Here is a 15,689-nt window from a genome sequence, read left to right as displayed (position 1 = left end):
GCCTTTGAAAGACTGTTTTAATGCAAACAATAGCTGTAACCGTTATACATTGGCACGTTTATTTATCTTCGGACAAATCGAAATTACTGGTTGTGTGTTACAAGAAGGTATGTGACGCAATTTTAGATTTTACAGTTGAAAATCTTTGAAACACGATTTCACATCACAAACGAATGAGCGATTTTAGCCAAGTTTTGCTTGTAATGGGATAATCATAAGTTTTATATCCCTAACTTCGTGGTCGAATCTCAAAGTGTGCTAAGCAACAACCTTTCAAAGTCTAGACAATATGTGGATTCGGCGGACAAGCGGTAAAAATACGGTGGTAATGTAAAAAGTAAGTAAAGGCACAAAAACATACATAGCTAAAACTCTGTGGGATAAAATCTACGCTGGTTTGCTTGGCACACAGGAATACATGAAGTTGATACAACAATAAAAGCGATACAAAAATATATAGTATTGTGAAGAAACAAAATCTTTGAATATCCCTATTTCACTTTGCTCTAAAACATTCTTGCACACAAGTAAAACATAGAAAATGCTAGTGTACATAAAACACCTCGTGGAAAAAACAAGCCTAAAAAATCAAATTCATCAGTAAAAGGGTACTTTGGTTGATTGGAATGTTGTTTAGTCAAAACCTAAGCTTTGACGTCACTAGTTTGAGATTAAACGGATTATCTAGATATTACGTACTGCGTGCAGAAAATTACTGGAGGTATTTGTGTTGTGTAACCAATTTGAGCACAGTGCTATTTAAAAAACAACATAATTTGAAGGTTGTGTTCTTGGGTGCTGATAATTCGTAAAACAAAACATGCTTGAAGTATTTTCGAGACATTTCTTGCAAAATTTGAACTTCTATTGAAATAAATTTACACCACCGTTTGTTGCGTACAACTTATCAGCAACTCCATTAAAGTCGAGTTAGGTATCACGTTCGTCAAGATGAGGTCTTCAATAACGCAGGTGTGTGATTTTTAACGCTCTTTTTCCGGCAACATTGGGGAGGAGCTGCGTGGTCGGGCCGACGAATATCTGTTGCAAAATCAACGTCTTTAAAACCTTTAACATGACCTCATGTGAGATGTAGTGTATAAAATAGGTTTTGCCCAATCGGGAGGTATTTAAATTACAAAGGTTATATTTTCACGTTTTAGATAAAACATGTACTCCGCAAAACCCACTGTTTTTTCTACAACAGCGTTTTTGATGGTAAATTACAGCTAAGCAAAGACGGCTCAGAAAATGGTTGCAGATTATAACCAAAGAGATCATGTAAATAATAACACAATGCCAAAATACCAAGTATATGCGAACAAAGCTGTGTCCTGTCAGCAAGCTGAGAAAATATTTAATTGTAAGCAGGTTAAACTTTGTATGTGATTGTTATGCGATCGAAAAAATACAACATAGAATGTTTGCTTTGCAATGGTCATTTAAAGGCGTCTTTAATATTTCTGGGATCGTAACTGCTGCAAATTATTAAAGATAAGCAGTCTGCGTACTTTGAATTCAAAAACAAAACGAATGTTGTAATTTATGTGCGAGACAAAGTAAAAAAAACGCATGTTAAATCGTTTAGCGAATTTTTGTGAACGCCCCAATACAGATTCAAAGAATTTCTAAGCACAACTCACATTAAGAGTCGAAAATGTGGCAGCCAGTTTTCGAGTTCGTTCATCGAAATTTGGAAATCACATTTTGATTCAGGTAATAAAAGTTTGAAATTACTAGATTGAGTTATAAAAAAACACAATCTAATTTGAACATATTTTTTTCGTAAAATTAGTCCGTCGAAGGCATGCTTATCCATTTGTGTAAAAATGCCTTTAAAGTAGTGCAGGACTTCTAAATCACGTTCACAGTATCTTAAAGACCACATAATCTTTCACATGGAGCACATTTTCGTTAATCCTCGGCCCGATAGGATTTGGGAAAGGCGAAACTGCAACGGACTCGGTATTTATGGTTTGTGGTGATCACGGTATATCGCGATTCGACTAACGTTTCGAATTGCTTCCACAAACGATATGCGATAAAATCACAAACTGTTCTTATCAATATTTGCCTGTCAACTAAATTATGTAGTGGACTGTTTGTTGTTAAACAGTGAATACATTTTTTATAGAGCTGAACATGGCAAAAACAGCGGTTTAACGTTTCAATCTAATTTGCCACAATCCGACGTTACTATCAGGCATTTGCTACAAATCCGACGTTACTATCAAATGAAAAACAGATAAAACTCAAACTGAAATCAAACTTATTGATTCGTATCTCCCTCTAAACCCTGTTCAAAAAAATTAAAAAAAAAATATTTTATTGCTAAAATTATTTTTCTAAAAATCTTTGTTTTTGATGTTTAACTGTTACTCAACTACCATGGCAACGAGCAAACTTAGCACATAGGGTTCGCTCTCAAATACAATACTAAAAAAAGGTTTTACCCGTGGATGACTGGAGACGAATCAGAGATCGTCACTCGCTTGATGGGTGAAGGGGATTTCCCCGGACCCAACCTTAACGAACCGGAATTGCGATCGGGACTTCCCCTTCCTCGACATCTCGGTTCTTCCAACTCGGCTTGTAGGGATTCGATCGTGTCTTTGTACCTGAAGTGGTCAAGACTCGTGTTTGTACATAAACGCCTAGTAGAAACCATGCCAAAAAAGCGCCAGTCCTAATTAGTTTGTTTACTTTATCGTTGTTGTACAAAAGTTCAAAAATAAAGATGTATTAAAAAACACCAGAGGAGTAACGCTTTTGCTATGTACTTTCAACACATAATTTATAATTGAAATTCGGACATTATATAAAATAAAGGCAGGCCGATTGCGCTTATTTTAACTTTTGTTTGTAAACTAATCATAAAAGCAGTGATGTAATTCTAAAAACAAAACTTTGAAAATTCTAACAGGATTAGTATTGGCCAATAATTTTCAAAAACCTAATTTTACAACCTTAAGGTCGTCAGAACAACATGAGAATCGGTTGATGATGTCACCATTTAAATGACAGCTTCGGGCTATGTAAGTCGACGAGATTAATGTCCGCACTTATATCACAAGCGTACAATTATCAGGTGGACGTGCGCAGACGATGGACTAGAAAAATTCGACCAATTTTATAATTTGTGTTAATTTTAATCAATTGTGGGATGGTTTAGACGTGGGTTACCAAATTTCCGACAAATGATAAACATACGTGATATACATATAGGTCATACATCCTTACTTCATATATCTTTCTTGAATTCGTTCGCGTTCTTTTTGGGATTCCTGTTAAACAAGCAAACAAAAGCTGCCAAAACGTGGATAGCAAAAAAGGTCAATATAAAAAAATCGCCATTTTATAGGAACCAAGTTGTCAGTGATTTTAACATTAATGTATTATCAAGATTTTTCGTTTTTCGTCGTTGGAGTGCAAAAGTTGCTCAGGTGAAGAAGTGCAGCGTTATACAATTGTGTTTAGTATATATCACAACAGGGTAACACTACACGCAAATTAGGAATCTAAAACAAACAAAGAACAAGAGTTTCTTTCTACCTCGGGGTCGACGCTGGTTAATTTGCTCGGCAAGTCCATGGAAAAGTTCTCCAGAAACCGGAGTTTGCTCTACTCATGCAACAAACAAGAAAACACGGTGGAAACAATGCACGCATTCACTCGTGACGGTTTAAAAGTGATGTGAAGTTAGCAAATACATTACTGCAGTGAATATTACTCCCTAGATGTAAATTGAATTAGAGGAGTGGTTCCCAACCGAGGAGGAATTTAAAAACTTCAAGGGAGGAATTCACTTTCATTTGTACATGTGGTTTGTAAATAGACACTTTAGCTCTGGGAATATAACCTGTGAAGTTGATAAAATACTCGATTTTGAATAATTTTGTATGGTTTAGTATCTATACTATGTAGATCAGGGGTCTCAAACACGCGGCCCTCCAAGGGTATTTGTGCGGCCCGCGAAGCACCTTTTAGAAGTGATGTGTTTTACTCAAGCGGAAAACCCTGCCAAACCAGTCAGTTTACACAATACAATCATTCTCTAGTAGTGGTATATGCAACGTTTAAATGGCATGATCGAAATACCACATCTTTAAAATCAGCAATTACAATTGTTGCGTCATATGTTTTTCATTAATATGTCACTGTATGCCATTGTTTTCACACAAAGCAATAAACCACAGTTGGCTCTTTCACTTTGTTGCACTGTATATTTGTTTGTTATTAATTACCACATTGTTTTTTAATAAAGCTAATGGCATTAATGAACATTTCCCTTTTTAAGAACGCAATATGATTGTTGATATTACTCTGTAACAAATGTTTCGATAGTGCGGCCCTCGGCTTACTTGAAAGTTTGTTTTTGGCCCTCAAAGCAGTTTGAGTTTTGAGACCCCTGATGTAGACTATTGTGGAGGAATGAAAAAGTTTTGACTTGTTACGGGGAGGAATGCGTCGATAAAGGTTGGGAACCAATGAATTTGGGTACAAATTGAAGGTGTTTATTAATCTTACATTTATCTTATTAAGATAAAAGTAGTCAAAACCTTTGTGTTACGAAAGCCTTTGTTCCAAATTTTGGGTACTACTATTAAAAGCCAGGACTGTGGTAAATCAATTGTAAATAAGTTAACTCAAAACAAATGCATGTTTTTGCAGAAAAAGTTTTAAAACTGCTTTCGACAACAGCGGCCGTATTGACGCTGTGCGGGCATGCGTCACAAATAGAAAATTACATGTGTGCAGATCTACTATGTACAGATAATTACAGTGAGTGGCATTCCGTACAGTAAGTGATCAATTACACCGGACCGTATTTGGTCAAGTTGTCAAAAAACAGGGCATTCCTGTTTTACTTCAAAGAGCGATGCGATGTAAAAAACTGATTTGCGGTATTAGTAAAAGATATCACCAGAGTTATGTTTTGCTCGCTCGGTAACAAAGAAAAGTTTAAGGCAGTCAAATCTTCACTAACACCAGTTAACCAAACTTTGGGTTTCATGGTACACAGCAACCTCTTCAACAAACACAAGCAAAACGCCTTAAGGAAACTCACATTTTCGAGGTCTGTGGTGAGATTGGCGACTCGATCTTCAAGGTCGTGAACGATCATACGAGCTTCTTTGTTCTCCAAAAGTAAGGCTAAAAGTTTCGCAGTAAATTAAACACTGTCATGACCATTGGACAAAACTTACAGAAGTTTTAACAAAAACATGTAGCCCCGCTTCCGTTTCGCATGTATAAAGATACTGGGCAAAATGAGTAGATCAGGTTTCTAGTTGCAATAATAGTTAAGCTAAAAAAAGTAGTTGGCCTGCTGACCATTCTTGCACCAGACCTTGTTAACTGTTTTAAATGGCGCAACGCAAGGAATGCTTAGAATAATAAACAAAATATCAGTATAAAGAATATGTAAGTTTCACTATCGTAGAAGTATCGCATAGAAATCTATCAACTTCAAAAGAAAAAATAATTTGCGAAAATTGGACTCTAAAATACTCACATGTCTTTTCTCTGCTCAATGTATCAACCAACTTATTTTGCTCCGTTACTTCACACATTAGTTGTCGTCGATCGTCATCCATCGACCGACACATGGTCTTCATCTGTCAAAATGTCAATAATATACAGTTATTGCCACATCTTTAAGCAAAAAAAAAACGCCATGCAAACTGGCCTAGCACCGTAGATCAATCTTACCTGTTCTTTATTTCTGTCTAGCTCGTTGATAACTTTTGTCCTGTCGCCCATTTTGTGTTTTAGATCTTTCTTGACGATTTCCAGTCGTCGCTGTAGAAAACAAGTTTAGGTTGGTTAGCTTATCTTCGGTTTTGTGGACTATCTTTAACAAAACCTCTGTAAACGAAAAGGTTATGACTGAAGCAAAAAATGTAATTATGGCACGGGGCTTAGAAGAGAAAAGCGGCTCAAGCAAACAAATCTTTGTGTTTGTGCATTTAAACTTGGAAGGTAAATAGGATTTTGCTTCAATTTGAAAAACAAAAAAGGTAAAATTAATTTCTGAAGTCATTGGGGAGCAACTGTCGCAATTGAAAAAAAATCGCAAACTAAAATTTTGAGTGATATATACATTAAGTGTATGGGTTAACTAATTAAACCACCGTAAAATCGGAACGCCACAAGTTGCACAGTCGGCGTTTTGATCCGGCATCAGTTCATTGGTTTTAATCCGACAGGGCGACAATAACACAACAGACGAGCATCGTCTTTCAGCGAAAATATCACCGAGCTTACGCCGGACATTAAACTGATGTTATGACAAGAGGCAGGATAAGCCTGGTGTCGTACGAAGGTGAACTATGTTGTGTTCCTCAAGCTAATCCACATCTAGTCTGCGCGCCACCTTAGATACTTACTGCGTGTTATAGCGGAGGTGTGTTACACGGGATTATTACGAGCAACGCGAATAAAGCCGATTTTCTCAGTGACGTGTAGACATTGTTGCAGACAAACAGCTAACGATTAAAGTCCTTTTGACGAAGAGTGAATTTGGTCGCCTTCAGCGGTCAGATTGTTTTTGCCAAAACAACGTATAAGGATACAATCTATAGCTCAAAGACGTAGAAGCACAAGCAACTTAATTACCTTCCTATGTATAAATGTAACTGTGTTTTTTTCTTTTTTAAGTTTAGGCAGTGCTGGATTAATCATTAGGCAAAGTAGGCACGTGCCTACAGGCGAGTAAAAAATCCAGGCCACTTTAAATGATTTGGCAACACTGATAATTCTAATTTTTTAGTTGGCAACGCTGATTTTCGGGCCGCTTATAAAATTGGACAAACGAGTAAAAAACGTATAAAAACCCTTATATAAGTCTTTCAACAGCCTCTTTAACAACCAAATTCTACATGTAAACTTCGCATAAATTCTTTGAGCAATACTAACCTTAAGGGCCACAGCCCAGTTGGTACCATCACCACGCGATCTTCGATCTGTCGGTTCGCCCAGTGTAGTGTCTTCCACCTCAAGATCCAGTGCGCTTTCAAGTGCGGCAACTTCCCGCGAGAGAGCGCTACAGGCTTGTTCCACTTCTTGTTCGAGGCGTCGCACGTGGTCACGTGATGTGAGCAGCGTGTCTTCAATTTGCTGAGCGCGGTTAGTCTCCAAGGCAACGTCGGCACACTGGTGGAAATGTATTATTGCCAAACGTAAACCTTATATGAATACACTGTTGCTGCCAGGCATAACGTATTAACAGAATTTTTAGCTCTTCCGGCAGTTTTTTTTTTTTATTGTAATATGCCAACGTTTCGATGTCCCATACGAAACACCTTCATCAGGGTAATGACATACATTGCAAACACAAGTTATTATAAAGCGAAAAGGGCGGCGAAACACACACAAAAAAGGCGATAGAAATAACGCAGTGCGCACCAATGGTCGTGTGATAACACCTGGCTCAATGGTGCAAAAGCGACCGATAAGTTATCGGCATTAGAACGTCCGTTTTAACGTTCATCGTGTTGGTGTGAGAATGTATGTTCCACGACTCCAGGAAACCTCGCTTGTGAAAATCGGTTTCTCTAGCTAACACCTGGGCAGCAGAGAAGTTTATGGTGTGACCGAGGGTAGTAGCATGTTGTGCTAATGCCGATTTTTTAGCATCTTTCTTGGCTACATCCCTCTCGTGTTCTTTACGGCGCGTATTCAGAGATCTTCCCGTTTCGCCAATGTAAATCTCCTTGCACTGTTGACATGGGATCGCGTACACCACACCCCTTGCTGCGTTTGTATCAATGGGATCTTTGGGGTGCGACAGCATTAGAGGCCAGTTTTACAAACAAGTGTATGGCACGGCCATGGGCTCTCCAGTGTCGGTGGTGGTTGCCAATATGGTCATGGAGTCGGTGGAACAACGCGCTCTCCAAACGTTTACCACACCACCACGATTCTGGCAAAGATATGTGGATGACACGTTCTGCATCATCAATATTAGCCAGGTTACAGCGTTTCTAGATCACTTAAACAACGTGCAACAAGGGATCGCATTTACCATGGAATTGCAAACTAACAACCGGCTTCCCTTTCTGGATGTGGAGGTATTACAGGCAACAGACGGGAGACTTTCCACGCAAGTGTACCACAAACCAACGAGCACCAGGCGCTACTTGCATTTCACGTCTCACCATCCTCTACACCACAAGAGAGCTGTGGTGAAATCGCTAACAGATCAGGCCCGAAGGTTGACCACAGAACCCGGAATGCTCCAAACCGAATTACGAAGGGTACACCAGGCCCTGCGGTTAAATGGCTACCCGAACTGGATCCTCCGTGACCGAAAAACCACGGGTGCTCGGAAAAAGGTTCAGTCCAAAGAGCGTACATTTGTTACCTTGTCATACATTCCTAGGTTAACAGACGTAATACGTCGCATGTTAATCGACTTTGGGGTCTCAGTAGGGATTAAACCAGTCAACACCCTACGTCAGATGCTGTCGCACCCCAAAGATCCCATTGATACAAACGCACCAAGGGGTGTGGTGTACGCGATCCCATGTCAACAGTGCAAGGAGATTTACATTGGCGAAACGGGAAGATCTCTGAATACGCGCCGTAAAGAACACGAGAGGGATGTAGCCAAGAAAGATGCTAAAAAATCGGCATTAGCACAACATGCTACTACCCTCGGTCACACCATAAACTTCTCTGCTGCCCAGGTGTTAGCTAGAGAAACCGATTTTCACAAGCGAGGTTTCCTGGAGTCGTGGAACATACATTCTCACACCAACACGATGAACGTTAAAACGGACGTTCTAATGCCGATAACTTATCGGTCGCTTTTGCACCATTGAGCCAGGTGTTATCACACGACCATTGGTGCGCACTGCGTTATTTCTATCGCCTTTTTTGTGTGTGTTTCGCCGCCCTTTTCGCTTTATAATAACTTGTGTTTGCAATGTATGTCATTACCCTGATGAAGGTGTTTCGTATGGGACATCGAAACGTTGGCATATTACAATAAAAAAAAAAAAACTGCCGGAAGAGCTAAAAATTCTGTAAACCTTATATGTCATAGGATAACACCAATTTGAGCATTTTTACATTCACTTCCTTCCATTTGCATCAAGACTATACTGGTACGTTTATGTGGTTTTAAAAGTCGCACATGTACATTTCGAGGGCAGTTCAATGTAACACGTTTTTAACAACAAAGCATTGATGAAAGACTTTGGAAATATGGACACCACCTTGTTTTCGTACGACGATTTTACGATGTGATATTTTTCTCTCATTTTTCTGTTGTCGTCATCCAATCTTGAAGCCTCTTCGCCGAGAAGGTTCAGTTCTTCCTTAGCTTTGGCAAGAAGTTTTTGTGCCTCGCGCGTTGCAGCTTTTGCTTCATTAGCTTCCATCTAAAAATGATATTAAGTGTCAGAGGTCAACATGTTAAAAATCCAGTAGAAATATCGTTTTTAGATACTTAGGGAAGCGTGTTTAACTGTCGCGATTTCGGACAACTTCTAGAAAACTATTCAATTGAAGAAAATATGGGTGTTGTTACAAATACATAAATATTGATTTTTTAACATGAATAGAAGCCAGTGGTTGACTTCTGTCTCACAACTCATGTACACTTCTAAATCGCCGAAATACAAGCCTATACTTCAAGTACGATTTTGAACGTTTTAACAAAATCTGTTGACTGTTGACACGAAGTAATGCTTAATTTTAATATGTGGGTATTTATACAAGACCACCAACATGCAGAATCATATCTTACATTAACCCGATGAATTTCGCCTTCCAGAAATGCTCTTTCCTCATCGGCTTTCTTGCTCACTCTCTGCACTGCCTCCATCTTTCCAACCTCACCTGAGTGAATATCAGAACGTAGATCCTGCAATTCCCGTTTGTGGGTGTCCCGTTCCTGCGCAGATTACAAGCTGGTAAAAATGATTGGTCGACCCTGTTCTCAGGCTACAAGGCAGTGAAGGATATTCATTTTTTTTATAAGAGAACAGTTTTACCAACCGTTTAAAGCTTGGCAACAAGAGTAGAGTCTTCTCTGCCTAGTTACCTAACATAAAGGCGAACACATTCTTACTATTTGCAATTGTTTGTGAACCGCGCTGAGTTCGGACTTCATCGCCATAATTTGGCTGTTGGATTCCTGAGCAGATTTTTGTGCGTCGTGACGTTCCCGATTCTCAGACGCCAATCGAGATTCCAAGTCGGCGTTTTGTATTTTCACATCACGTAGTTCGCTCTATAATGAATAGGGAAAGGTCGGGAATAATTAATAATTTTAAGTTCAAATCAGTTCGGCATTGGAGTCCGTGAAATAGTTTAAGACAGGCTCCAAAAGGCTTTTCAAATTTATGTCATTTTTTTAGTTTCAAGTTTGTCATCTCGTCTCATCCAGTTTCAGTCAATTGTAAGTTATGAAATGTAAGAAATCGGTTAATAAATGAAAAAATATTTTTAAAAAAATCATGAATAAATTACAAACTGATAAGAAAACCTTCTAAAAACGTTAATAACAGGGGTACAAAAATCAGGAAAAATTGCAATTTTGCGATAAGTTTTGTCAGGCCTGACTAACGTTCTCGCTTATTTACTTGCAATACAAAGTAATGTGTGGCTTGATTTCCTTTAACAAACCTGCAAATCTGTAAGTTGTTTCTTTGCAGCTTCGTACATCGATTTTGACCCTTTAGCTTCTTCCTCAATTTGGACAAGTCGAACGCTTGATGACGTCATCCTGAACAAAAAAAATCATGGGACATGTTTCCAGTTTTGTTATGTACCTCAATAGACTAAAAAAGTCGAAGAATGTAACAGAAAGTCCCCGTTCGTGTGTCATGTTTTGTTAAGATACAACTTGTTTTCAACACTGTTACGTCACCCACTTTTCCTTCAGTTCACGAAGTTTGGAATCTTGTTTGTCGGCGGTTTGTGCCGCGTCATTCAGCTGACGCAGCAAATTTCTTTTCTCCTCACAAATCTCCTCGTTGTCATTCTCGCGGCGGTGAAGGCGTTCCTCCAAGTCAGCACGTTTCGCCTGCAGATTGAAACACAAGTGCTCAACAGCGACAACTAGCGTGATGAAATTTGCTTTACGTCAAACTTGTATTGTAACCCAATGAATATGAATGCAGGGGGTCGAAAAACTTTCCCAAGACAAAAACAAAAAACTAGTAGTACAATAAAACCAAAATTTCGTTAAAGTAGAGTAATTTTATGATGTATTGTCCATTGTTTGACAAAAAATTATAAAAATGGCGCTGTTCTTTGCGAATGTTTTGTATTGAATTTCAGAGTTAGGGTATCAATGTCGATTCGAAATGATTTGTTTGTTTACCACCAACACCGCATCAACTCACAATTAAATCTTCCATCTCCTTTCTAAGATTTTCAGCCTGCTGATAAGCTGCGAAAAAAATCACGTTTGATAATAATATGAACTTCAACGATAACCATGTTGACCATAAATATTTTAGACATTTGTACCGTTGTTGGCTTGAGTTTTGCTTGCAATGTTTTCTTTCACCATCTCCTCGTTTCTTGTCGTCAATTGTTCAACATTCTCCCGCAGTCGTTCAATTTCCTTTTCGTTTTTCCGGCACTTGGTCTTCCATCTGTTTTGTGACAAGAGCGTTAGCTTAGTCGAAGAAAGAGAGTTCTATTATGTCAAAGCTTTATTGACCAAAACTTGGCTTGTCTCAAATGTATTGCTGTTGAGTATTTCAAATACTTTAATCACTTCCTGTAAAGGCATTCCAATCACAAAGAAATCTTATTTTAAGGCCAGAAGGACTGCAGCGATTACTATACGTAAGCCAGTTCGCAATTGTTGGGACAGATCTCGTGGGCCCATTGTCGCACTCACATAAAAACGGGAATTACAAGACCAGTACCACAATCAAAACAAACCTTGTGATTGTACACAATAGATTAGCGAGTAAAACAGAAGTCATCAGTCGACAAACAATCCATCATCACATCGCAATCAATCAGCACAAAGTCAACTTACTGGCGAATGGTTTCTTGAGCAACGCTCCTGAGTTCTTCCTTTTCTTTTTCGCAATCGCCTTTCGATTGTTCGACGCGTCGCAAGTCTGTTACATGTTTTTCGGTATCCCTAGGCAACAAGAGTTGAATTTTAAGATAGCTGGATATACATTGCATTGACAGTAAAGTACATTGGTGTTGTTCCTGCAAATACAAAATTTAAATAGGGACGCCAGACACTTCAAAAGACAATAGTTTAAAATCAGAATTGCCAGAAAACTTGTAGGTTAAAGTAAATATTTTTAAATCTCTGAAAGTTTTATTGTTTGATGAAGAATAAAACATGCTTTTATATTGTGAAGGTCCTGGGTACTACATACTCAAACCAAACATTGCAACCGAAAACTAGAATCACGACGTAATGATTAGGGTTCGTTTAACATAAGGCACATACGAAGTCCATCAAAACAGTTCAGGTACCTTGCTTGTTCCTTGAGTTTACGCAGGGCATCTTCAAGCTGGAGTGAGAGTCGATCTCTGTCACGCTCAGATTCGTCGTAAGCTCTCTGTAAGTCGTGGTGTTGGTTTAAGACTCTTGCCTGTGCCTGCTCTTTCTTTTCAAGATCCTTGGTCAGCACCTGGAAACGAGTTAACATTTGACAAACGCAAAATGATTAATTACAGTCCTGCAACAGTTGTTTAAAATAAACGGACATGTATTTTTAGGTGCAAACTTGCAACGTAATTTATTTTTGGTAAATTCCATTTACTGTAAGTTTAACATGTTGCACAATGATTGAATTTACTAGATCATATCAAATCACCACACGAACTTCACACATTTCATTTAGATTAATTCAAGACTTGTCTTTACCATGAACCTTTTTATTTGTATTTTTATGCTACAGTTAGTTCATTTTAAAACCTAAACAGGTACAAACAGAAAAATGAAACTTTTTTGATTGGGAAATTAAAGTTACGTTCTTGTTTGCTTAGAAATGGGAAATAAGCTACAGCAAAGTACTGTATCAAAAAGATAGAAAGTCGTCTTTGCAGGCACCTCTATGTGGTCAGACAGTTGCTGCCTCTGCCGTTCGCTCTTCTCCAACTCCCTGCGCGTTTCATCGAGTTGAACTACGCCCGCCGACCGCTTGAGGGCGGCACGGAGATCAGCGATTTCGTTCTCTTGTCGCATCCGGTCACGTTCCTGCCTCTCCGACACTAAGTGAAAACCGTGTTTGTGTGCAAAAAAGTGGAAAAAACAGGAAGATCTTAACTATTTCACAAGTGTTTTTAAGTGTAGTGAATATATAGACAGGCATAAAAAAATCATTCGATATAATGTCGCTAGCAGCTAAGTGTATTTTGATTTGTGCCTGTTGGCAATGAAAGTTACCAGCCACTGCGAGACATGGACATATAGCGACCGGCACGGACAATCATCACGTTAACCGTGCGCTTATTCGTCATATTACGGTGCATAGTGAGTAAAATAGATATTTCGTATGGCGACGTCTGTGCAAACTACGGTCTTAATGGAAGCCAATACCTTCCGTTAGTTATTTAGGACCGCCCATCTCGTATACACTTACTACATTATGAATGACAAATATGAGTTGATTTCAATCAATTAAAAGCAACATGTTAGTACCTAAACCAGTAACAAGACTCCGCCAATTGTCGAAGTCCTTTGTTTAACTTCAGCTATTGTTTACGTTCCTTAGTGACCAAATACACAAGATCGGTGATTAGTACCTTCATGTTTTTGGCGTGTGTTTGCCTCTTTCTCCAACTGTGCACGTTGTGAAAGTGCTTGCTGTTCGACCTGGTGTTGCAAGGAAATCCGCTCTTTGTCAGAACGGTTTATCAACGCCCGTAGCTCCCCTAATAAAACACTTGCGTTGAACACTAGAGGATTTTAGAGTAGCTTATGTTCCAAATATATTTCAACCTATTTGTGACATTAAGGCTTCTCTTCCGCCCTCTGATTGTTCCAATCTCCTTCTTGTAGCTTCAAGTTCTGTTTCAACTGCACGTTTGCCTGCTTCTACCTGCAGGAGACGCCCTCTTACAACCCCTTCTTCTTCGGTAGGCCTAAAACAAGTCAATGGAGTAAATTTATCCCATTCCATCCTGACTAGTGCTTTTTGGAAAAGTTAGATATACTTGGATTGACTTCTCCTCAGTACATCACCGGCAATGTCACTTGCAAATTGAGTGGCACTGTTGCGATCTGCCTGCATTCCTCTCTCAATTTCTTTGAGGCGACGTTCAACACGATCTGTTGCATTTTCACCTCGAACAGTGTCATTCAGTTCTCTTAAAGATCTTCTTGTATCTGCCTGATTTCTAATGACAAAATGGAGCAGAGTAAAGAAAACACTGTAATAATCTCATTTTTCAATGTAAAGAGCAAATGTATACCTCATTCTTTGTGCTATTTCATCATTCATATCTTGTTCAAGACGTACTTGACTGGCTGATAGGTTCAAAACTTTTTCACGTACCTGTAGTGATGTTATGAATAGAGATAAATCTGTAATAATTGACAAGCAAAATTATTAAACTTACACCAGAAGAATATGGTTCTACATTTTCACGCTTCCTTGATATTCCTAAACTGCTTGCAGGTCTTCTCAAACTTCTTCCTGTTAAAATAGAAAAATGTCAGCTATAAATATATGCATCACTTCTTTACATGGTTTTTAGAAAATGTAAAAGGAACATTGCCTGTTGAGTAGTCACTAAAATCATGTTCATATTCTTTCATTGGTGATGTTGGTTCTCTTGGTTGCCCTACTCTTGATGCAGAAGCCGATCTGCGGTATAAATCACTGTGATGCAAACTCTGAGTTTGGGTTGGCCTTCCTGTTGCTCGTTTCTCTCTTGTGGTACGAAGTCGATTTATGGAACCTTCTAAATCTTCCTGAAGCTGTTAAAAAGTGCAATACAACTACAACAAACCAAAGATCAATGGTAAATATAGTACATGTATCAGATCCATACCTTTGTTAAAGCTGACATGCTGTCATCATGTACATCTTTGAAATCTGACAACTTAGTGTCAACGCCTTGCAAGTTTCTAGATGTGTCTTCTAAACTATCTGCGATTCGGTCAACCCTTCTGCTCATTGAAGCTGGATCAACAATTGTTACATGGCGATTGGCATTTCTCAGTATTCCAGTGGGTGGAGGTGAAGGCAATCTTCTTCTGCTCGATGAAAAGTTTTGTTGAAATGATCCATCACTTGAAGATGAATCATATGTTTGCCTCTTTCTGGGCATGACTTTGATTTTTGTCTGATGCGTTACTTTGGTATTAAGGACTGGTAAAACTTTAAGCAGAACAGACTACCCAGTTACATGTATGTTAGAGATGCTACATATCCTGTATCTGACATAAGAAATTATAAGAATAAATTAATTATATTCACTGAACTACATACTTAACAAAGCAAACAGAAAACTCGAAAATGACCATGTTTTGTTAGTTATATATAATGTCAGTCGCACAGTAAAGGGCAAGATATTTAAACAAAGTTTTACACCATCTTGTAGCAGTAGTAGTGGAAATTGAGTAAAGTTTATATTTCATGTAAATGTTATATTTGTATCAATGGTAAGTTATTTTATAAAAGTACACTATACAATACATACCCAAACAAACTACCAATGATGACAACAGTTAAAATATAGTATAGCTT

The 15,689-nt window shown here is 38.5% G+C and overlaps 2 protein-coding genes across 4 annotated transcripts; one reads left to right on the top strand and one right to left on the bottom strand.

Annotated features, from left to right (window-relative positions):
• Positions 1–36: 36 nt before the first annotated feature.
• On the bottom strand, positions 37–15,398 carry LOC145214930 (centrosomal protein 128-like). Of its 3 annotated transcripts, XM_080083558.1 has the most exons (25): positions 14,992–15,398; positions 14,716–14,917; positions 14,557–14,633; positions 14,410–14,492; positions 14,152–14,334; positions 13,937–14,079; positions 13,741–13,869; positions 13,046–13,206; positions 12,466–12,623; positions 12,008–12,115; positions 11,485–11,612; positions 11,358–11,404; positions 10,884–11,035; positions 10,636–10,735; positions 10,079–10,240; positions 9,755–9,901; positions 9,222–9,386; positions 6,919–7,155; positions 5,713–5,802; positions 5,516–5,618; positions 5,069–5,154; positions 3,553–3,621; positions 3,241–3,284; positions 2,454–2,618; positions 37–1,041 (listed from the first exon to the last, which is right to left on the bottom strand). In XM_080083558.1, the coding sequence occupies exons 1-25, from the start codon at positions 15,268–15,270 to the stop codon at positions 984–986; spliced, it is 3,276 nt and encodes a 1,091-aa protein (XP_079939684.1). In that variant the 5' UTR covers positions 15,271–15,398; the 3' UTR covers positions 37–983. The 3 variants fall into 3 exon arrangements, with proteins under 3 accessions (XP_079939684.1, XP_079939685.1, XP_079939686.1); XM_080083559.1 differs by lacking the exon at positions 3,553–3,621; XM_080083560.1 differs by lacking the exons at positions 37–1,041; positions 2,454–2,618; positions 3,241–3,284; positions 3,553–3,621 and adding an exon at positions 3,628–3,859.
• Positions 7,180–9,283, top strand: LOC145214934 (uncharacterized). The gene is made up of 2 exons (XM_080083566.1): positions 7,180–9,110; positions 9,188–9,283. Exon 1 carries the CDS (start codon positions 7,770–7,772, stop codon positions 8,823–8,825), a length of 1,056 nt encoding a protein of 351 aa, XP_079939692.1. The 5' UTR covers positions 7,180–7,769; the 3' UTR covers positions 8,826–9,110; positions 9,188–9,283.
• Positions 15,399–15,689: the final 291 nt, after the last annotated feature.

Source organism: Phallusia mammillata, chromosome 2 (assembly GCF_965637545.1).
Source record: "Phallusia mammillata chromosome 2, kaPhaMamm4.hap1.1, whole genome shotgun sequence".
NCBI classification, from domain to species: Eukaryota; Metazoa; Chordata; class Ascidiacea; order Phlebobranchia; family Ascidiidae; genus Phallusia; species Phallusia mammillata.
The sequence above is the reverse complement of the archived record's forward strand: the minus strand, read 5'-3'. Positions and strand labels throughout refer to the sequence as shown.

Excerpts from the sequence above, each read along its gene's own strand:
- LOC145214934 (XM_080083566.1), top strand. The coding sequence starts at position 7,770 with ATGGGATCTTTGGGGTGCGACAGCATTAGAGGCCAGTTTTACAAACAA.
- LOC145214930 (XM_080083558.1), bottom strand. The coding sequence starts at position 15,270 with ATGCCCAGAAAGAGGCAAACATATGATTCATCTTCAAGTGATGGATCA. Across the intron at positions 11,613-12,007 it reads GCTCAAGAAACCATTCGCCA|ATGGAAGACCAAGTGCCGGA; the intron begins GTAAGTTGACTT and ends GTCACAAAACAG. Across the intron at positions 5,803-6,918 it reads ACTGGGCTGTGGCCCTTAAG|CGACGACTGGAAATCGTCAA; the intron begins GTTAGTATTGCT and ends TGTTTTCTACAG.